This window comes from Juglans regia, chromosome 11 (genome assembly GCF_001411555.2).
Source record: "Juglans regia cultivar Chandler chromosome 11, Walnut 2.0, whole genome shotgun sequence".
Taxonomy (NCBI): Eukaryota; Viridiplantae; Streptophyta; class Magnoliopsida; order Fagales; family Juglandaceae; genus Juglans; species Juglans regia.
Genome location: NC_049911.1, coordinates 10,347,801 through 10,372,973, shown reverse-complemented (window position 1 = coordinate 10,372,973; position 25,173 = coordinate 10,347,801). Strand labels below are relative to the sequence as shown.

The 25,173-nt window shown below is 32.7% G+C and overlaps 1 protein-coding gene across 1 annotated transcript; it reads left to right on the top strand.

Moving 5' to 3' along the window:
* The first annotated feature begins 1,158 nt into the window (after window positions 1-1,158).
* Window positions 1,159-19,120, top strand: LOC108980764. The gene is made up of 2 exons (XM_018951769.2): window positions 1,159-1,630; window positions 18,838-19,120. Exons 1-2 carry the CDS (start codon window positions 1,447-1,449, stop codon window positions 19,038-19,040), a joined length of 387 nt encoding a protein of 128 aa, XP_018807314.1. The 5' UTR covers window positions 1,159-1,446; the 3' UTR covers window positions 19,041-19,120.
* Window positions 19,121-25,173: the final 6,053 nt, after the last annotated feature.

Genomic DNA, 25,173 nt, shown 5'->3' with positions numbered 1-25,173 from the left:
ATTTATTTCCATTATATATTTTCTTTAATTGCTAATTTTTTTTATATAAATTAAACATTTCTCTATAATTAAGTAAGGTATTGTTCTTCCATAAAAATGAAATAAATATTGTCACTGTTCGAACATAATGTATACGCCTTCGAATGTATTTCCATTCCTACCAAAGAATTCTGCAATTCATTTCCATTTGAACCCTTTATATTGCATTCGAGTAGCGATTAACCTGGACGTTCAAATCATTTATTAGGTTGTTTGACCGGTAGGTCAATTTCTCGCTAAATTTGTCATTCAATTCTATATAATATCCATTTGAAAGTTTATTTTATTTAGTTCAAACGGTTTAATAAATGTTTGAACGGATATTTTATTAGGGACGAGATTTCCCATCCCTACATATACCACTCGAATGGAAGATTTACTATTCAAACGATTAACGACTTCCATCAGTTGTTAAATTTTGTTCCTAAAACTCATTTTTTGGGACGATTCTTTTTTCATCCAAAAAAAAAAAAAATCGTCCCAAAATCTAATTTTTGTTGTAGTAATGAATGATCATGAGGCTTGATATAACTAACATCATTGAAGAATAATGTCCAAGTATGATCAAATCTGGTACACCAATCAGAAAAAGAAAAATTCTACTCAACAGTCTTACACCACACACCTGCTGAGGAAAAAAAAAAGATACAGAATATATAAAAAAAAATTATACTCATAATTCCTACTTCACACACTATACATTTTTTTTTAGTAAGTATGTAGTGTAGAGATAATGAGTAGAAGAACTCAATTAGTTTAACAAGAATAAAATAAAAAAAATAAAAAAATAAAAACAAATATGATGTTTGGAATAATAAGTAACAAAATTCTAGATAAAAACCCATATCAATAAGCATGTGGTATAAAGTTGCTGAGCAGAAGAAATCGTCATAAATTAATTCTAGAAGGCTTAAAATTTCTAAAACACCCCTCCCCCTCCTTCCAAAAAAAAAAAAAAAGAAAAAACCAAATTCATGAAAGGTGGACGTCATAAACACAAGGAATGGTCACGATCTGATCAGAACCGTACGTGGGATGGTGGACCAAGCGCTTGCCACGAAGAAAATGGAGCTGTTTATGGGAAATAGCCTAGCAAGCAAAACTTACAGCAAACAAAGACAAACGAGAAGGAATCTCACAGATAAAGGCAAGCAATACCGCTTTGGTCATCTATGGAAACAAAAACCCTTGCCAGCTGAGACACAAACAGCTAGCTAGGCCGGTGGATCTTGACCTTATCATTAATTAATATCAGGGAATCATCAATATTTCTGGGTTAATCTTCATGTATTGGTTTTCGAAAACATGTAGACTCAACATCAGACTCGTCTGCAGGAATTATATCATTCTTTAATCTTCAGGGTTTTCTCTTCTTCTATATTTAATTATATATATCCATTGATGTAAATGGGTCAATGCATATCTGGGCAAGCTGGGAAGCAAAGATCATCAGATCAATTTGGTGGTGGGGGTGAAGAAGATCATACAGAGAAGCTGCAGGCCGGGTGTTTGGCTACTGTGAAAGAGAAACGGTCCAGGCTTTACATCGCTAGGAAATGCGCGGCGATGCTTCTTTGTTGGCACAAATACGGCAAGCAATAAATTCTCTTCTTCTTGACTCTTCTTTATTCAGTACTGTATTTTTTCCCCTCTGATCCTGATATATATTTATATTTATTCCCATGCATCATATATGCATGCTGTAATTAATATGCCTGCAGGAGATCGAGACTTTTCTGGGTTGATCAGTTTCATATATATTTATGAGAAAGTTTTGTTGCTCCTAATTTCTTATCATCATCTTCAGATATTTTCTCTCCTCAATATTCTTAATTTCTGAGAAATCAATCAAGTCAAGTTTAATTAGAACCCCAGAAAGAGAGTCAAAATTTCAATTGAATAAGCCAGATCATCATATATACATGGTAGTGATCAGTGATATGCATGCATGTACCTGAAAGATGGAGATGAAATTTCAGGAATATATACACTATATATATATATATATTCATGTGTTGCTTAAATCAAGGAAGCATAATGAACAAGTGAAATGCAAAAATATAACAAATTAATATATGGTTTTTGGTGCAATTTGATGGTAAATATAACAAAGAAACGAAAACAGGCTTATCATGATAATTTGTTAAGAATAATGGTACTGTTCTTTATCTTTTAGAGATCGAGGGTGTTTGCTCATTAATGGAGGGTCGGAATGGATTTGGACGTCATGCTTTCCATTCTTTCCTACTTGCCCATCATTCATCATCAGCTTTCCTCTTTTCTTATATATATATATATATATATATATATATATATATATGTTTATGTGTATATGTGTATATATATTTATATATGTATCTGTGTGTGTGCGCCTGATCATGACAATATTAATAATTTTTTTTATTAAGGATTAATAATTATTGCAATATTGGTCATTAATTATACGGATCATTAGGAAAAATCCTAAGATAATCCAGGCATGCATCAAACATTCAAATTAAAGTGCATGCAGGTCTCTTCATCGGATACATTAAATATTATATATCAGTTAGTTGATAATTTGCTCATCATGGCTAATGACAAACAAAACACGAATCATTATCACAACGAAATCATCGACTTCAAAAAAATAAAAAATAAAAAATAAAAAATGCACATTCAACGTGCCATGACAATAGAGAATTATATATATAAGAAAAAAAATATTCAAGGAGGATATGGAATTGCTATATATATCTATGTATATGTGTGTGTATATATATATATATATATGTAGGATACAAATTCTCATTATAAACAACCTGCTGATAGTGGCAATTAGCAAGAATACAGGACCTAGTTTTGAAATAAGGCTGGTTTGGTTATACAAAATCAAATTATCTCATCTCATATAATTATTACAAATTTTAACAAAATATAATAAATAATTCAACTTTTTCAAATCTTAAAATAAAAATAATATTATAATAATATTTTATTTAACTTTCACCAAAACATCACATCTTATTTCATCTGAACTGTTTAACCAAATGAGGCCTCAAGAGGTGTTTAACAATTAATGCTTCTACCCAAAGGCCTCATAATGGATCAAGATCTATCACCTCATGAGAATCTATATATAGATTTGAGATTGAAATTATCCAAATATCCCTGTATTGTAACACAATGTTCTATCAATTCATTCAACAAATTAGATAGTCGTCAATCATACAATTATACGATAAGAAAAAATTAATATAAAATAAATAAAATGCATAATATCAAGATTGGTAATAAAGGAAAATATTTTAAAGAACTCTTTAAAGGTAAAATCCTACGGGGTAGCCAAATCCAAAAAAGTCAATTTTATTATTTAAAAATAAGTACAAGTAAGTTTCAATTACAAAATCTTTGTGATGAGTGTACAAAAGTGCACTCTAAATATCCTATTATTGGACTAAAATGCTAAAATGTGAATATAAATAATAGGAATTAATGTGTATTCTTGAATTGAGTTTCTATTTACTTTGGAATACTCCTGAGCTGATTTTTATATTTAATTTCAGAGTCTATAAAAGAGCAAGTCCAAACCTAGTCAGATTTTCAAGTGGGCAAGACGTTGGAACAACTAAAGAACTTTTAATCAGTGTAGGACTCTTCAAATAAGGATAATGATGGAGTTTAAGAGTAATTCGGATCAAGAGAAAAAGTCAGTTCGAAATTCGCTAGAAGACACAACCTGGTTATACTTTAGTATTTTGATCATAACTTTCCGCTCAAATATCAGATTAAATTCTTGATGCGTTGGAAAGCTATCTTAAAGACCTACAAAGTTGTCTCTAATAAGAATTTTCAAATTCGAACTCCTAAAGAGCGTATGTGGCAGCCAAGTTGAATCCTAAAATTTAGACGATTTTGTATGCGGGAATATAAAAGACATTAGGGTTTCTTTCCTACCCTATATAAGTATTTCATTAACACGAAATTGGGGGTAGAAAAAGGGGAGACGGCTCAGCTTTGAAGGAGGAAGAGAGGAAATTAATTGCCATGGCTGCCGTTTGCTCTATATTTCTCTTGAGATTTTTGTTGTCCATTATATTTATGGGTAACTAAATTCTCAAGTAGGGCTAGGGATGAACTTGCACATTAGATGATATTTTTAATTTATGTATTTGATTTTCAATTACTAAAACTCTTTTATTTTATCATTCTCAATTCATTGTTGATGTTTTCTTCTTCGAATAATGATAGAATTTATTCTATTTATGGATTCAGTCATGCTTTTTCTATTGAATAGATTGATTTGTTGATTATGTTTGGATCAATTATTTATCTATATTGATTTAATTCTTTGCTGCAATATCGCTTCAAGAGTATATTGTCGTCGTTGAATTTTCTCAATAGTGATAATAATTTACGTATTTTAAAAGTGGTGAATGATTTTTCAAAGGGTTACATTTGGTTTAATCTTGGTTTATAAATCTATACCTTCCGATTGAGAATTTTGGGAATTGAGTTCCCAATTGAGTTATTCAATGAATTAAGAATAATTAAAAAATCGGATTTGTGCAAGGGATTCCCGACGCATTACTGTTTGTCAAATTTGAGAACTTTTTCCGTTAGTCACTTTGCTTAACTTAAATTTGCATTAAAATTAATCTTTGTTCTCCATTAATCATTTAATATCTTTCTTTAGTTTCTTTATTCTTTCTACTAGTCTTTTAATTTGTCTCTCTGTGAAATCGACACCCCAAAACTGTGTTACAACTACAACATTATTCTTTGGGCGTAATCACTTTGTCAATTAATTCTCTTACTTGACACGACAAACGACTCGTTTGTCTCTACCGAAGTAGCAGTCAGAAATTCTAACAATGTTCAAACATTGATTTTTCTCCTAAAACTCCAGTTGCTAAATCACTATCACACTATCTTAATCTTGGACTAACAATCACACACTTTGAGAGAAATAATATGAAAACTTTCCAAAGAAATTTTTTACCAAAATATGTATTGGAAAATACTCTAAAAAATATCCAAAACTGAATCTTTGCAGATCTAACTAGTATGACAGTTTAAATAGATTTCTGGAAGTAGTTTCCAAGTCACAGAGAAGCTCTGTTGATGACTTGCTGACGCCTGATACTTATATTTTTAGCATTAGTAGTTTCACATTCAAAGTCTTCTCTAGATAAGATATATCTCTTGGAACTCGATTTCTACACTTTTGACTTATCTAAAACACATCCTAATAACCTCTAGATAAGATTAAAATAATTTTAGACAAAGTCATAGTATTTTACATTCATCCAAATTACAGAACCCAGCATAAGATGAAGTTTATCATCTTAGTCACTTAATTCTATCCAAACTTATCATTTTAGTCACCTAGTTCTAGCGAAACTTTTGCATCAACAATGTCCCCCTTTGATGGATTGGTGACAAAATTAACTTTGATTAATGTAAAATAGACCTGTCGAAGCACAACCAAAAGACCAAGAAACCAAGTAGAAAATCTAAGACAATAATCAAGAAACAAAAATATTGACTTAGATCATTGACTAAGATTAGTTTCATCAGCATCACAAGTTTAAAATAATCTAAGTCTAACAATGTTCTAGTTCACCATTAAAACATGTTCAGCAAAAACAAACTTAAATGAAATTAACCATAGAGTAAAAGTTTCTAAAGTAATCTTTGCAAACCAGATTAAAATTTAAAATTTAGTTTTTAGTTCTCCTCCTCAATATTAAACTATCTTAAACAGAATAACAAGAGATCATCATTCAACTCCCCCTCAGCAACACACTTACTCCAACTCCCCTAAATCTCACAATACCAAAAAATCAATCTGCTCCCCCTCAATCTGCTCCTCCAACGCTCCTCTAACTTCCCATTTTTGTCACAAATCTGACAAGACTCAAACCTCCTTGTCATTAGAGTCAGACCCATGCTGACTATCGTGTGGGAATATGAATATAAGACTCTTGAGAAGACCCTCCAACGACCACGAAAAACCTCAACTTTACAATGCAACGTGATTAGAATGAGGAATGTGCATGACTGCATGTAAAGTAATTGACAAAATGCTGAGAAACTTAAGTTGAGGCAAAACATCAAACACTTGGTGGACATTCCTTAAAAACCGAATGACAAAGGCCAGAAACCCACCCAAAAACCATCCCCAAGTCATGATATTTTGAGACAAACTCATGGTCCAATCACAATGCATTTCAATTTACATCCCAACACACCAAATCCAAATTGAACTCACAACATCCACTAGATACCGAAACTTAATCCCAATGGGGAAGATATCTAAACCCTAGAAAAAGGGAATAGATGAGAATGGGACACTTACTGTGGCTGAGGGACTCGAAGATGAAAATCGACGCTCGATTTAATAGGTCTAGAAAACCCTAGGGCACAAAAGGCGCACTGCGTGAATATGGAGTTGGCTCAAGAGACGTGAGGGACATGTGAGACGTGAGAGAATAGGAAAAATAACAAGTGTGAGGGTCTTAGAAGGTATCGGGCGTGAGTGTGCCAATGTGCCTGGGAGTCTCTCTTAAGTGGGGCTGGGTAAAAGACTTGGTAAAATAACGGGACTGAGTCATTTACCACAGTAAGCCTTAGAGTCCCACTAAGACTTAAGTTACCTCTGCAAAACGACTCCCAAACCCCATATGAAACATGCCCTCATGTAGAAAAATTCCCATATAACAACCCAAAAAAAAAAAAAAAAAAGTGCATGCTTATTAGGGCTTAAAAATAAAATAAACTAGTATTGACCTGGTACAAAATTAAAGCCCATATGCCAAAAAATCTAACCCAACACTCTGTTTTGCAATGAGTAGTAAATTTGTTTTTAAGCAACTTAATTCTTTTGAAATCAAATCACTTTGCCTAAATGCACTCAGTGTCCAAGCACAATCTACCAATCACACAACCAACCTTGAAAGAGGTTCATATTCTCTTATTTGAAATAAAGAATCCAAAAAAAATAAGTGATAACACACCACAAATTCATCATGGCCAAAGTCTATGTGGGTGTGTAAGTGAGGTAACTTACCATAATGATCAATTTTGCTTATGTATAGATACCCCTAAATTTTCTTATTTATATTTTTTCCTTTTTGACACATAGATACCCCCAAATGAGTCATTTTTTTACCTCAAAAGATAAACTTTATGCTAGAGTCTAGATACTTGATAAGAATATCTCCTCCGAACACAAGTTTGCTCAAACCTTTGTATGTCCATTTTATTGCTCATATTTTTTCACAATAAATATATCAATGATTTTTTCTTTAAGGACTTAGGCTGCGTTTGGATGTTGAGCTGAACTGAGTTCTTTATGAATCATAGTAAATTGAGTAGTGGAGGGAGTTATGTGGGGTCCATCTAAACAGAGTTTAGAGTGTGTTTGGAGGTTAACATGGGTTTAATACTTTTTATGAGAAATTGAAAAAGGTTGTAGATCCCACGTATAAAGATGTTTTAAATTGAAAAAGGTTGTGAGTCCCACGTGTAAGAAGGTTTTGAGTTGGGATGAGTTTAGTAATTTGAGAAGTGGGTGTTTGGATATTAGACTCAATTTAAAATTAGACTAAACTCAGCTGAGCTCAACTGAGTTTGGAAACCAAACGTAGCCTTAAGGAACATGACGGTGTTTGTCTTTTTTTGCAATGAATAAACACCGACATTTTCTATATAGATCAAAACTTTATGTCCGGCAAGAGGAAACAACTTGACTTTTAGTACTAGGTTCAACTAGGATTAGTCAATTTGAGGTATAAACTCCCCTTTGGGATAGCATCCAGGAAACTTCATTGAACATACGTGATGACTAAAATATTATAAATAAGTTTCTTACAGTGCACTAGAATGTGACTTTGGGCAAATATGAACCATGAGGTCTATACTCACATTTTAGACTATATAAAAAAAAATAGAGAGATGCTTCAACTTTAAGTATGGAAAGTGTGAGGGTCCGAGTAGTCTTGACCTGGCAAGACAAAAATGGTCTATTCTTTTTTAATTTTTAATTTTTGATTATTTTATAGATCAAACCAGAAAAATAGAAAACAATTTAACCAAACCAAATAAAAAAAGATTCAAACAAATAAAAAAATGTGAAACGCATGATGTAAAGAATGTAGGAACATGCAAGTGGTCCTATCAATTAATGTCACACGGCATCTTCTTGACCACCCACTTTACTTTAAATTTTGAGGCGAGTTTTACATCATCACAACTTTTTATGGTCTTATCCTTGTTGCCAAGACAAAATTCAGACAACTCACATACCTTGACGTTTATGGTGTTTATTTGTTGGCTTAACTCTTGGACTTGGTTTTCAAGTGTCTTTACCTTATTCTTTTATTTTCTTTCACCTCTATTTTTCTGCACTTTACACAAATTAAAGAAATATGGCCTTATATAACTAGAAATACCACAATAATGACTGACAAATAGATATAAACTTACCTCCAACCGTACCTCAGTTCAGCTTCTTTGAGGCTGATGTTTTATGTGGCTTTTAAAAATGATTTGAATTTGAAACGACTTCTTTTGGAACATCTACAACTTGACTTTCATTGACAAAGACGATACTCTTAGAGGTAATAGCAGCAGATTAAGAGGCTTGAATATCTTTGTCTTATGAAGTTGTATACCCCAAACTAGTACGATAATAATTGGACTTTTGACTACTTAACATCTTATCGAATTTCTGAGTTGCTGATTTTTGTTGATACTTTTGAGAACTCTTCAATTATTTGTCTAGTGCATCCTATTGAGCTTTCAATTTTGAGATATCAACTTCAAAAAAATTTAGTGCCTCCAAAAGATTATTCTTTTCATTCTCCACTGCTGTGAGTTTGTTATACAGCTTCTTGTTAAACTTTTCCAGCTTGATCACTTATTCACATAAGAGCTATATCTAAGTCACTATCATCAAATTCACTTTCAGATTTTGTTAGCACAATTTCAGGAAAATCATCAACAATAGTTGTAAAAGCCATAAAGGAATTTTCATCATTAGAAGATGAACTAAAAGTTTCAAATTCTGAACTGTTGCTAAGTATGACATTCGGTGCTTTTCCCCTATTTTTCTTAAAATTTGGACACTCCACTCTATTATGACCATAGCCAGAGCACTCGTAACATTGTACTTTGTCATCTTTCTCAGATTTTTCTTTATTCCATTTTCATAATCATTTTTCTTTGTAGAAAATTTCTTACCTCGATTTTGTTTTCCACTAGCTTTCTTGTTAAACAAGAATTTTCTGAATTTCCTTTCAATGAGATCTATATCCTCATCGTTCAAATTTTTTTCATCAGAAAAATAATCTTGATCTTCTTTCACAGTCTTTAATGCAATGGACTTACATTTTCTTGTTTGAGGAAGTGAGGAATCATATGTTTGCAAAGAGCCGACCAATTTTTCAATCTTAATAACATTCAAATCATTACTTTCCTTAATGGCTGTAACTTTTGGGTGAGAATTTTCAAGCAAAGACCTTAAAATATTTCTCACAATTTTTGAATCTTTCACCTTCTCACCGAGATTAAACTTAGAATTTACAATATCATTAAGTTTAACATAAAAATAATTAAAACTCTCATCTTCCACCATTTTAATCGCTTCAAATTTTGAGGTTAGTATCTGGAATTTTGAATTTTTACTATTCTTGTGCTTTAATGTGTAACCCCCAAAACATCCCAAGCTATTTTGAAAATCTCACATGGAGATTCTGTTAAACTATTCGTGAGATATAACCATAAAAATAGTGTTAAATCATTTGCTATTCCATTTGCAGATGAGATTGCAGATGTTGATCTCATCTCTAGTCCAAGCATCAAGAGTTGTCTCGGGTTTAGTCCATCCTCGTTAAACTACATGCCACACACGTTCATCTAAAGGCTTGAGGAAAACCCTCATAGAACTTTCCAATAAGCATAATTTTTCCCCCACAAAAGATCTACAGAGACACGGATCACACTTGGATGAGTGAACTACGTTCTAATGCCAATTGAAACTACCTAAATATCCACGTATTGTAATACAACGTTTTACCAATTCATTCAATAAATTGGTTAGTCATCAATCATGCAATTATACAATAAGAAAATATTAATATAAAATAAATAAATTGCATAACACCAAAATTGGTAACGAAGGGAAACCGTTTAAGAAAATCTTTAAAGGTAAAACCCTACGCGGGGCCAAATCCAAAAATGTCAATTTTTTTTTATTTGAAAATCAAGTACAAGTAAGTCTCAATTACAAAATCTATATCAATGACTCACTTACTTGACACGACAAACGATTCTTTTGTCTATACCACAGTAGCAGCCAAAACCTCTGACGATTTTCAAATATTGGCTTTCCTCCTAGAACTCCAGTGGCTGAATCACGATCACGCTATCTCAATCATGGATCAACGATCACACTCTTTGAGAGAAACATTATGAAAATTCTCCGAGAAATTTTATTACCAAAATATGTACTACAAAGTGCTGTAAAAAAATATCAAGAACTGAATCTTTGTAGATCCTAACTAGTAGGAAATTTTAAATAGGTTTCTGGAAGCAGTTTCTAAGTCACAATGAAACTCCGCTGACGGATTGTGTTGACGACTTGTTGGCACCTAATACTTATCTTTTTAGCATTAACAATTTTACATTCAAACTCTTCTCTAGATAAGATATATCTCTTGGAATTCGATTTCTACACTTTTGACTTATCTAAAACACTTTCTAACAATCTCTAAATAAGATCAAAACAACTTTAGATAAAGTCAAAATGTTTTACATTCATCTAAATTACAAAACTCAACATAAGATGAAGTCTATCATCTTAGTCACTTAGTCCTATCGAAACTTATCATTTTAGTCACCTAGTGCTAGCCAAACTCTTGCATCCACAGAGATGAGGAGACTAAATCAAATATATCTCAATACAGGCAAGTTGCAGTACCCAAGGATCATTAGGATAAACATGGCATGCATGTCTACAAATAATAAGTTGGATAACATGAATTAATAACATTGTCATAGTGGTAAAATGAGAAATTCTAAATGTCACATGAATGCCACTAACTAAAGAAGGAATCGATGGAGAAATGGTACAAGATTTACACGGCATAATAAAATCATCACCTATGACAAAGAACTTAAGGCAGAAAATGACAACTTAGCATTCTAAAGGTCAAGGTTTAATTAGGTGCCTCAGGTCATGTACTGGTAACCCTCATGCAAGGAATATATATAATGTTGGGCATGAACTGTATAAGAGGTTGCTTCTATTTGATCAAGCAGACCTTATTGGTAAAGATTGTACGTCCTAGGCCGGAAACTAGAACCATTATATTGTTGAAGGATCAGGAAATTGGAGGTTGGGTTCACAGCAAGGACGATAGTGCCAACTTGCCCAAGCTTGAGTTTTGATGGTCCCTAAACTCTACCACAAGTGCATGGGTCATGACAATTAAAACATGACAAAAAGAATATCGTTTCCACAAGGAGGAGATCCAAGTACCAATTTATAAAATTTCCTATATTATTTAGACGATCCCAAATTTACGTGACTGACTGCAAATTCTTAACCTATAAATCGAATATGAAAGGTTCCTAAGGCTTGGATTTCATCAATTGAATTCCTTCAATGAGTTTAAACCTGGTTGCTTGCATTAATGTTTTGCTAATTACAATGACCAATTTTTTTTTTTTTTTTATGTGATATCCTCTTTTGAGGTATAACACCTATACCTATATTAACCCTATGTCTACTGTTGTGATCACATAAATTAATATAAACTCATTATGCTCTGTGAAATTCTTGAATATAGGTCACAAGGGTGTGTATTTATTTCTAAACTACATTGCCAAGGTTTGAGTAATTCACGAACTAATATTGAACTTCAACTTCCATTACTTCATTCATAGCAAGTAAATTGCAAGTGTGAAAATCAAAATCACGCAATTGCAATTAACAAAGGATATTCAATACAATCATACTCAAATTACATCCAAAATTCAATGACTACATCCTAGCCCTAGAAGAAGAAAACTAGTAAATCATAACTAATAAAACAATCCAATTATTTCTCAAACATAAATTTGAATTCAACATTTTTAATAACAATTCAACAACAAAGAATTAGAGAAAGAAAAAAGAAATCTGTAATTGTAAAAATAGTGAGCTTCATTCTTCCTCTCCAATATTACAGCTCCTCCTTCAATCCCTATTTTTTTTTGGGTATTTTTTTTTTCAATTTCAACATTTTATCTTTGATTGGTAATAACTGCAGGCCATCCAATCAATTCAAAACCAATTCTTCTTTCAAATTTAAAAAAAAAAAAAAAAAAGTTTCCCCCATATATGCTGCTAAAATCTAAAAATTTTGGCTGATTTTATTACCCCATTTCTAGATGGATTTAGAGCATCAAAACGATACAGTTTGGAGTTGGGCCTTCTATGAAAGTTTTAGATCTCGTTCTCAAATTTTTAAAACACTTGCGCTTGCTTTATTTAGACTTCTAGAACTCCAGATAAAGCCTAAAAACTGAAACAAGGTCTAGACTGCAGTAAACTTCTGGACAGATTTGGACTTCTTCGTTTTTGCTAATTTTTGAACTTCAAAATGGCCGAACTAGGTTTTGAACTCTTCATAAACGTTTGAGGCCTACGTCTTCTTTCCAGCAAGTCAAACAACACTTGAAACCGAAGTCTGTAGCTCCAGTTAGAACCTAAAAACTGAAAAGTGTTCTGTTTTGACTAGACCAATCCAACTAGGATTTGCTCTCTAGGCCTATCCCGAATTCTGCCTCTTCACATCGCTCAATTTCAACCTAATTCAATAATTAAATACATGCAAAATATAAACAATTCTCAAGAATTAAATAAATATAAAGGAAACCTAAAATTCTAGATAAACAAGTTAAGAAACATATAAAACACCCCAAATCAAAACAATTATGACTAAGGAAGTGTGGGAAATAAATTCCCACATCAAGTTTCCACACTCACATAAAGTATGCGATCGAAGACGATAAAGTAGCAGGTGTCTTACTTGCTCGAACCAAGCCTAGCTAATAATGTTTAGCTAGTATCGTCATATGGTTTATCATATGTATGTCATGCACAAAACCATGATGGACAAAACATAAATAACATAAGAACAACACCTATATCATGTGGCATTTTACTTGGGCAATGAAAGATCCTCAATTCAAGACAAGAGAAAGATAATATATAGAGTGATAAATTATGGCTAAATATTAAGAAAACCAAGAGTTGATATGACTACTTTAGCTACAACAATTTAGGTACCATGCATATTATCGATGATTTTAAAAAACAATTACTCACGAACTAGGAGCACGACTATGGAGTCTAATTAACAACCCTTCCTCATCATGATGTGGTGTTAAGATCCAAACTCATATAGTAAAGGATCGAGCAAGCTGTCGAATTCAACGGCCATAAGTGGGATACAAGCTGTATTTTTGTGAAACTTTTTAATTAATTAGCTTGCTCTCAGACCAGCCTGGGGTTACTAATTAAAATCAATTAGCTACCAGAGGTATATATGGGCATTTACAACATTAAACTTCATGGATCGATGAAGTTTTTATAATAATAAGGTTGCTAGGGTGTAGTACTCAACGCGCACAACTTAGCCTCGTTTGTTTTCAGAAAAATCTCATCTCATATCACATCATCTAATCATTACAACTTTCCCAACTTCTAATACAAAATAAAATAAACAATTCAACTTTTTCAATTCCCAAAATAAAAATAATATTAAAAAATATATTCTAACAATACTTTATTCAACTTTTTAACTTTAATCTCAACTCATCTCATCTCATCTGCGAAAACAAACGAGACCTATAGACAATTTGATTAATGAAAAATAGATATAGATGTTTAACACCGAAGATTTTGACTTAGAAAGAAACTATATTAGGATAAGAGAATTAATCATGTGCATGAGACACTAGACTCTGGTCACGATTAATTTGGCGAACCTCTGCCCATTGCCATTGGTGTTTTGAGTGCTAATTTCTTGAGATCGATCCTGTAATATGTCTGATGGTGGATGTTTGGATGATTAGAAAATATGAAAAAAGTACAAGAAAATAGATCAAATTCGAGGTTAACCTAACCTCCAAGAGAAGAAGAGAATAATAGAAAATGTTTGTATTAAGTTTATGAATGAATTTTCAAGTGAGTCCACACTACTACAAATACTGACGGCCTGCTCTACTAACTAATGGGCCCAAGGCCTACTTAACCAAACAATAAAATAAAAACAGTTCATATAATTCTAACACTATAAATGGACCATGGCCCACATCAACACTAACTTATGAGTAAAATAAATGGACTCTAGCCAACACGCCCACATAACTGAGCCCATCAAGTCCAAATGCTGTTGGTCTCTAAATGACGTCCAAACTTACATAGAAACATAGTGTTTCTAGCTATATTGACCGCAACATGAGATCACTTGGAACGCGAAGAAAAGCTAGCTTAGATTGAATTGATATTGTAGATCGAGAACCAAGAGATGTCAAATCGAGACTAGAGTATGTATGAGTCCTGCAGACGTGACCAGGCCATTTGGACGCCCATCAATGCATGTTCGTCTAAACGTGCCCAGCAAAATTTTCGAGCTAGGATTGGTCCGAACAGAGTGGCACAAAAGTGTATATATATCATATCTAGGACTTGCATATTTTACCTGCATGCGGTGAGATACATACATACATACATATATATATATATATATATTAATGCTAGCTAGCTATGATCTACCAACTTATAGTTGTCTTGAATAGATCGAATATTACTACTCGGTCTTTCGTACATAACATTAATTAAATTAGACATCATATATATTGTCATAATATTATGACATGACATGATGTTTCAAAACTTTTAAAGAAAACCTCTGATCATTTACAAAACTAGACGAACGGTGAAATCATTTTACAAAAGAGGGTTTATAACCATGCATGCACTTAGATCATTAATTAGTCTGTTGGGTACGTCGTAGTCAATACGTTTTGATGAATTTTCACCTGCAAGAATTTGATAATTTCGCATATAAAAAACGGGTGAAAGTGTGGAAGAAGAGCAAGGCGGACCGAGCATGCATGCATGCATATATGGCCTCTTAAGTTTTTATTTTAAAGGCCGTTTGTAGTAATCTTTCATGAATGTTTACATGTTTTGTTTTCAGTACTACAACACATGATCAGTACTACTCATCAGTTTAAATTAATGCTTGTAGAGGCAATTGATCCGATCGAAAGCCATCGCTAAATGAGAGGCAATTGGGCGGCATAGTTTTTCTCCAACCAATTAATTTCCTTTATTTCAAATTTAATATTTAACTAGTAATTGTGAATTCACGTGGAAGCTAGGCAGGCACGTGTTCCCATTCCCTATATATATTTACTATTAGAAAATGAAAATATTTTTTAAAATTAATATTCGTATTAATTGGATCTCACTGTAAAATTGCTAAGAATTGAGAATTGAGAAACTGAAGATATGGAAGAGAATTGGAAAACAAAGAACATGAAAGAGAGAGCTTTACTTCTTCTCATCAGACGAAAATGAAAATGACTTGATGAGTTGAAAAATAAACTATACAAAGTATTGTATTTATACAACTTGAGATACAATCAAGTAGGTTATTCTGAGGCTAACTAACTTAACTGTCAAACTGGATTAAGAATTAATAAAGTCCCTTGTTTGGCTTCTCGGGATTTCCTTTCCAATTTCTTGATATGGTTTCTATATTCCAGCACCCCCCCTCAAGATGAGAATGAATGTTTAACATTCCCATCTTGCGAATAAGGAAATGAAATTTCAAAGATCCGAGGGGCTTAGTAAGGATATCTGCTATCTGATGCTTTGAAGGAATATGTATAATGTTGATGAGACCCTCTTGTAACTTCTCTTGAACAAGGTGGCAATCAAGTTGAATATGTTTGGTTCTTTCATGGTGGACAGGATTAGAAGTAATTGCAGCTGCTGGACTTTTTGACAATAGCAATTTGCTCAAGCTTATTGGATGCTAAGATCACACCATCAACATTGATTAATAGAACCATGAAACTGTTTGAAGTCTGCTTAGTGAAGAGTGAAGAGTCTGATTTACCTTGAATGAAACCAAACTGGATTAATGAGGCTGACAGTCTTGAGAACCACTGTCTTGAAGCCTGTTTTAAACCATACAAACTCTTTTTAAGTTTGCAAACTCGTGGATCATTAGGAGAGGCAAAACCAGGTGGTAATTGCATATAAACTTTCTCATTTAATTCTCCATGCAAAAATGTATTATTTACATCAAGTTGATGTAAATACCAACCATTTATTGTTGCCAAAACTAATAACACTCTAATTGTTGTCATTTTAGCTACAGGAGATTAGGTATAAAAAAAATCTAGTCCTTCTTGTTGAGTATATCCCTTAGCCACTCATCTGGCTTTGTATCTCTCAACACTACCATCAGCTTTGAACTTAACACGATAAACCCATTTGCATCCTATGTCAATTTTGTTTGGAGGTAAGATGGAAAGATCCCAAGTTTTGTTAATTTCAAGAGCTTTTATTTCTTCTACCATAGCATGTTTCCATTCAGCTTGAAAGATGGCTTGTTTAAAAGTTTTGGGTTCATATATGGTGGCAACAGCAGATACAAAGATTTTATGGTTATGACACAATTTGGAATTAGAAAGAAAGGAAAAGATTGAGTAAGGTTTACTAGAAGAACAACTAGGAGATGATTATGCAGCTGAATGCTTGTGAGTCAGGTTGCCACAATAATAATCCTGCAAATGAGTGGGAGGATGTCTATTCCTTTCAGACCTTCTTAGATTTGTAGGGTCATTATATGAGGTATTAGAATCAACTATGACAGAATCGATGACATCAGAATTGTGAGAAGAATTATCTGGTGTTGTATTTGATGCTATATGATCATATACTTGAGGAAAGTTTGGAAAGACATAAGGTGTATGATCACTATTAGGAATAGATGGAAAAACTTATTCATAGAAAATAACATTTCTAGATACAAATGTTTTTAGAGTGTTTAAGTCTAGAACTTTGTATCCTTTAATGTAAGATGGATAGCCTAGAAAAACACATTTCACAGCTCTAGGATGGAATTTACTTTAATGATTGGTAAGAGTATTTGCAAAGCATAAGCAACCAAATACTTTGAAGTAATTGTAGTTTGGTAAATTTTGAAATAACAGAAAGTATGGTGTTTGATTATCAAGAATCAATGAAGGAGTTCTATTGATTATATGTGTGGCAGTTAACACACAGTCAGACTAGTATGTTAAGGTAATTTTGACTGAAATAAGAGAGTTTTTGCAACATTGAGTAGATGTTGATGCTTTCTTTCAACTCTATCATTCTGTTGAGGAGTTTCTACACAAGATGATTGGTGTATGATGCCATATTTTTTATAGAAGTCTGGCATATTGAACTCTTGACCATTGTCAGTCCGAATGGTTTGAACTTGTGTATTGAATTGATTTTGAACATATGAAATGAAGTTATTAATCAGAACTTGAGTATCTGATTTAGATTCGTAAGATATAACAAATAAATCTTGAATAATCATCCACAATAGTAAGGAAATAGGAATATCTAGAATAAGATATTGTAGAAAAGGGGTCCCAAATATCAAAGTGCACCAATTGAAAGGCTTTATTAGAATGAGTAGTTGATATAGAAAAGGGAAGTTTCTTTTGCTTGGCTAATGGACATACTTCACATATATGATTTTTTGAAGAGGTTACAGAAGAATCAAATGAATTGATGACTTTTATTCTAGAATTTGGAAGATGTCCTAACCTAAGATGCCATATTTTAGAAATGGCATTACAAGCTTTAACATAATTTGAAATAGAAGGTAAACTGATTGGATTAGAATTCTCAATTTTCGTAGCAACAAGTATGTGTTGTAAGTGGTATAAACCTGACTTGACTTCAGCAAGCCCAATCATCTTCCATTTGTTGAGATCCTGCAAAACACATTTGGATTCGAAGAAGCACAAACCAAGTGGGTTATCTTTTGTCAATCTTGAAGCAGAAAGAAGATTGATATTGAATGCAGGAACATAAAGTGCATTATACAGTGTTATATCAGGTGAAAAGATGACATTTTCAGTAAATATAATTGGAACAGATTGGCCATTTGGAAGGTGGACTTTGTAAGGTTCAGTGGGCATTTTTATGGAGGTAAAAAGGTTAGGACAACAGGTCATATGATCTGTTGCCCCGTTATCTAAAATCCAAGTGAATGTATTCTTTGAATTAGATGTTGTATTATAGATTGGAGAAATACCTAAAGTTGTTGCATTATTAGCAACTGGAGTGGAGTTGATGTTTGAATTGGACAAGCTATTTGCAAGAGTAATTAAATTTTGAATTTGCTCTTGAGAAAAAATAGTATTAGGATTACTTGCATCTTGCTCCAAATATGAAGCATTGTTTGCAATAGGTAATCGTGAAGTTCCATTTCCAGGTTGAACATAATAGGATCTTTTGTCTCGATGACCCTTTCAGCCAAGGGGATAGCCAATGAGTTGGAAGCACTTATCTACCAAGTGTCCAGAATATCCACAGTGGGAACATATTGCATCTGTTTTGCCTCTTGGTTTTTGAAACTTGGTAACATTTGTTGAATTTTGCCTCTGAGATTGTGTAGCAAACATGGCATGTGAGTTAAGAGAAATACCAATAGTATTTGATAATGATCTTTGGCTTTCTTCTTGCAGTAACAGAGAAAAGACCTTGCTCATTGAAGGTAATGGAGATTGAAGCAGCAGCTGACTACGCAATGCTGAATAAGAATCATGCAGACCAACCAAGAATTTCATTACATAATCAGCTTGTTGGCATTCAAATAGATTCTTTAAAATTTCACAAGAACATCTTTCAAGATTTCCACAACAACAAACTGGAATTGGGCGGTAGCTAATGTATTCATCCCATAGGGTTTTGAACTCACTAAAATATTTAGTGACAGACTTTGATGCTTGAAAAATAGAGTTGAGTGATTTTTCCAACGTGAAAACTCTAGGACCATCACTATGATGATATCAAATCTTGAGTTCCTCCCAAATCTTGAAGGCACTTGTGAAGTAGAGAAGGCTTCCACGAATTTTTTTGGAGATCGAATTCATTAGCCAGGACAAAACCAGATTGTTTGCCCTAAGCCAAGCAACTCGAAGTGTTTGATTCTCAGAAGATGGTTGAGATAAGCTGCCATCAATAAATGCAATCTTGTTCTTCACTGTAAGTGCGATGGAAACAGAGCGACTCCATGCCACATAATTCTCTCCAGTGAAGATTTCATAAACCAACAAAGCACCTGGATTATCAGATGGATGCAAGAAATAAAAGCTTGAAGAATCATCTGAAGGATTCATTCTTGGAGTAGCAGAACTTGAAGAATTTTGGATAGGAGGATCAGAAATAGAATTAGATTCTGCCATAAAAGCAGACAGAGGAATCAAATATGCACATGATACCATGTAAAATTTCTAAGAATTGAGAATTGAGAAACTGAAGATATGGAAGAGAATTGGAAAATAGAGAATATGAAAGAGAGAGCTTTACTTCTTCTCATTAGACAAAAATGAAAATGACTTGATGAGTTGAAAAATAAACTATACAAAGTATCGTATTTATACAACTTGAGATACAATCAACTAGGTTATTCTGAGGCTAACTAACTTAACTGTCAAACTGGATTAGGAATTAATAAAGTCCCTTGTTTGGCTTATCGGGATTTCCTTGTTGGAATATAGAAAACCATATCAAGGAATTGGAAAGGAATTCCCGAGAAGCCCAACAAGGGACTTTATTAATTCCTAATCCAGTTTGACAGTTAAGTTAGTTAGCCTCAGAATAACCTACTTGATTGTATCTCAAGTTGTATAAATACGATACTTTGTATAGTTTATTTTTCAACTCATCAAGTCATTTTCATTTTCGTCTAATGAGAAGAAGTAAAGCTCTCTCTTTCATATGCTCTGTTTTCCAATTCTCTTCCATATCTTTAGTTTCTCAATTCTCAATTCTTAGCAATTTTACACTCAATTTCAAAAAAATAATATAATCTTTTAAAGAGTAAAAATTAATATATATAGAAAATGATATTAATTTTTAAATTTCTAATTACAATTTAAAAAATAGACACTTCACATAAGAAAAACTTTATTTAATATCTAAGTCTATATATTTAGAGATTTAACATTGTTGATGTGAAAGCCTTCTAGTACTTCAGATAACATAAAAAAACGTTAATAATTTAACCTTTTTCATGACTATAATCGACATCCTAGCTAGCATGTGGTTAATTGCATGTACACATCAACTTACAAATAACAAAATTCTTTGCATAATTTGCCACCCTTCATTTCATTATCGCTAGGTTCTGTAATCATTATCAATTATGATTTAATTTCTGATGTTGGGTCTTGACCATACAACTAACATTTTCTAAACTCCGCTATACCAACCACATATTATTTACCCAAAAAGCTATGGATTTGAGTCTCGGGGTGATTACAATTTACAAGAGAGTTTTAGTGATATTGATCAAGATGGTTAAACTATCTTCTTTTAAGATTATGTTTGGATTCTGAGGTGATCTTAAATGATCTGCGAATTGTAGTAAAAAGTAGTGAATAATAGTAAAAAAGTAGTGAATAGTCTATGAATGTAGTGAAGTAGTTTCAGATTCACTTACCAAACACAACCTAATCATAGTAATGTTAGATACAATCCTAGAATATACAAGTCTCACGCATTCCTTTTAAAAATAAAAGTGAAGTTTACTATTAAAAAATAATATTTTCATATGGGTTTCAGATTTATATATTTTTTTCAAAATGAGCATACATATAGAATTTGCTCAGTACACTAAAACTGCAAATATCATTTCTCTTTCAATAAATAATACATAAATTTGGATTGTAGATCTCATAAGAGGAGGGCAAAAATTCAGAATGAGAGCTATATTTTTTTTAATCCAATTTTATGAAGATGGAAACATTAAAGCATATCCAAGAGTCTTGTTTCATGTAAAACAAAACATTGAGTACAAGTGAGTGAGCAAGATGCATGCAAATTGCTTATAGAACAGATTGTTGCTGTAACGCCCCATCCCCAAGGGTCCGGAAAGTTAACCCATGTCACTTAAAAATCATTTTCCATCCACATAGTACGTACTCTAATTTTTCTTTATCGCACAAAATACCCATTTATTTACATCAATTACTCCAGAATAACTATTCTAAGACGATACAAAGTCTTAATGTAAATATCAACCCCCAACAAATCACAACATCAGAGCACAACAAGTTTACTGAATGAAAATCCTCAATAACCATATAAACCTTCTATGCTTAAATCATCATTCTTAACTCCTCTCAACCATGCTCCATATTCTTGATCCTCAACTGGAACATTCAAATCATCTGAAAAATATTGTGGAAATAAGGGGTGAGTTATCAACAACTTAGTAAGCAGAGAACATATACTAGTATGTAAATATGAGCCTTTTCAGAAAGTTCAGTATGCAGAAACAAAACATTTTATTTTTATACGCAGATCTCTGAAAAATGTGTTATCAGAAAATCAGAGCGATTTTTCAATCTTTTCATACTCAAAATCAACTATTCACGTTTAAAGATCCGTTTCATATTTAAAAATGCTTTGGCATGACATCATTGAACATCTTCATCTTATCATATCATATCATATTGTATCATATCATATACCATGTTTAACCCCTGTGGCAGGTTGTGTTATCCCCGGTGGCCAAACTAGGCAGTGTCATGCGGTGAACTTCCCATTTTTCAATCTCGGAGCCTCGAGTGTGCACACAGGAAAGAACACGTAAAAAAACCACTTTGTTTCCAAAGTAGGTGCACTCATATCATATCATATCATATCATATCATGTTGGTACCAACCATATCACGTGAACCAGTATCATTATATCAGAACCATATTAAAAAATTAGATTCAGAACATATAAGTATGTCAAAGTTTTATCATATCCATGTCATATCAAAACATGTGCGAAATATATTCATATCATTTCCATTTGATCAAAACAGATTCAAATCATTTCATATCACATGCATAAAAATCTCAATGATATCATAATCGCTCTTTTGCATATTTCATAAACATGTTAAATATTGCTCATGTCTATACTATTCATGTCAAAACATTTCTTTTATCTTTCATACATATCTCATGAGTGAATGCAAAACATATACTGAGGTTGTTTTTTACATTTTCTTTTTAAAACAACATGCATATTTTTACAAACCAACCTCAGTTTATTTCTTTTTATGCAAATCTAGTATAGGAACCCGCTTACCTGGACTTCTTAGCTTTTCGAAAATTTCCTCAAAAATGTCGAGTCGACTATAAATCGTCACCTATAAAAATAATCACGTAATTTCTGTAAGTTTTCAATTAATCACGTATTTCGATATTTAAGCCTAAACTTCTTAAATAACCTATTATAATTCCTCAAAACTTAAAACCTTCATAATCCCAAAATATATTATCACTTCCTAAAATCACCAATATCCACCATAACCCACGTCACACACAAAACATCAATATTTAAACCCGAAACAGCCAACAAATCTCATAGCATAAATCAATCACACCAACAACTCTATCATCCAATCCAATCGACCCCCTTACTCCTCGGACTCAGGCTGGCACAACCAATCAATTTGCAGTAAATATGAGTTAGCGCGAAAATACATTTAAATCTCAAAAATTCTTTGAGAAAATACTTACAATGCTATAATATAATTTTTGAAAGATCACAGAGGTGCTAGAAGCGGCAACACAGCAACAAAACAGTTCCAAATGCACTGTGGCCGTGGGTCTCAAAAACTTACTTTTGAACGGGGACAAACCAAGACCCGAGATTGTTAGAGTAGGGTTTAGGGATGTCGGTGAAGCTAGTGGTGGTGGTGGCGCAAATGGTGGTTGAAGACCAAAAATACCCAAATCGGAAATGAGGTTGGATGTGCTTTACCGGTGACGGATCGGAGCTGGGGTTGGGTCCATTGGGTTGCTAGGAGGCCAAGGATGAAGTGGTGAAGAAATGGTGGCTGGAGGTGGCACGCCAGTGGCGCGCGAACATTAGAGGTGCCGCGGCCTTGCGTCGTGTGTGGGAGCAAACGGTGGCACGAGAGGGGCTGAGATTGGAGGGGTGGTGTCGCCGACCGGTGGGGGAGCGAATGGGCTGGCCGGTGTCGGTCACGGCGGCGAGCGGGGCAAGCTGGGTGAGAGGAAGAAAATGCACGGGGGAGAGGGGGTGCAGCGAGCGGGAGAGGAGAGGAAAAAGAAAAAAAAATGAGGAGAAAAGAAAAAACAAAAAAGAGGAAGAAAAGAAATGAGTTCCAAACCCCACATCTTGGGTCACAAAAATGATCCAACAAAAACGATTTCAAAGCAAGAAATAAAATAAAATAATTCAAACGTAGTGATTAAAATGAAAATAAAAATTTAAACACAAAAATAAGTTAATTAAATATGAAAAACAATTTAAATGTATAACAATAATTAATTATAAGAAAACACTTCAAAATAATTTTCACAAAATTAAAATCATAAAAATAAACCAACTAAAAATCTAACAAATTTTAAAACAAGAGAATAAAATTTTAAATTAATAACAAATAATCTTTCAATTAAAAAATATACTAAAATACGGGATGTTACAGTTGCCCATCAAGTAGAATACATTGTTCCCAAAGACAACAGAAATGACCCAAAAACATACACACCCATCCAGGTGAAAAATGACAAAATTGTAAATATAAGCATCAAACAAAAATATTGTTCATGGGCAATGAAAAAGACCCAAAAGCATCCAAAAATGTTCCCATCAAAGTGAAGTGAAGAAGGAAAAGAGTGTAAATAAGAGCATGGGACAAAAACAAGATTTATGAGCTATACAACCACTAAGAGCATTAGTGGTGGACTCAATAAAGTTATATTTTGGTCAAAGTTTAACTAGATTATTACATAAAAACTCACCGTAGTGGACTTAATAAATCTACTGTATTTTTAATTTTGATCATTTTTACTGGCTAAATATGTTGAGTCCAAGTTGCTGGTCAAATATTATTTTGGCATAAAAAATTCCCTCTCCCGCATACTATTCGCTTCGCACGAGCTCATAACTCCAGAAAATTCCTCTTCGTCTCAAAAGTATGAAGCACTCAAATTCCAAATTCAACCACAGAAGGCGGTCAGCCTCCATTAGTCATCATTTCAATGATGTGGCATCATCTTACTGGAGTGTTTCAAGTTCTAATTCTGGAATATTATGATTAGTTGATGCCAATTTTTTCTTTTAAAATTTAATATGAATGTTAGAAAATTAATGTGTATTTTTTTTAATAACGAATAAATATTCAAATTAAAATTAAAATTAAATAAATGAAAATGTTAAAATCAATATTTTAATATAATACTGATAGATTTGGAGAGTCTGTTATTTGGTGTTATTGAAAAGTGGCTAGCTAAATTTATAAAAATGAATTCTCTAATCAAAATTTGGCTAAACTTTGTTGAGTCTACTACTAATGCTCTAATATTATAGTTCTAGACAATGCTCTTTTAAACTGATTTGTTGATCATAAAGATGCATATTTGTTTTCTACATACTTCAATTAATAGATCAATTAAACGAGCTTGTGTTGAGCTCAATTTAATGAGTAAATTAAGGTTAAGCTACAAAATTTATATTTATAGATTTTAAATGATGATTAATTTGGTTAAATTATTTATGTGTAATAATTTATACAAATTTTATATATACAAAATTTATGCCGGCTGTTCTTTGTAAAAGAGTAAACCTACTATGAATAAATATAAAATTAATTATTTTTTATAAAAAAATTATACAAAATTTATTAAAAATTTATATCTAACATTACGATGATAATTTTTAAATCCTTATATTTTAATCTTCCTCCTGTGAACCAAAGTATGTCTTCATCACTGATTTGACATGTAAATTATAAAAAGGGATGAGGAATATAAATTTCTCCAAAGTTCGAT

Excerpts from the sequence above, each read along its gene's own strand:
- LOC108980764 (XM_018951769.2), top strand. The coding sequence starts at position 1,447 with ATGGGTCAATGCATATCTGGGCAAGCTGGGAAGCAAAGATCATCAGAT. Across the intron at positions 1,631-18,837 it reads TCTTTGTTGGCACAAATACG|TAACAGAGAAAAGACCTTGC; the intron begins GCAAGCAATAAA and ends TTCTTCTTGCAG.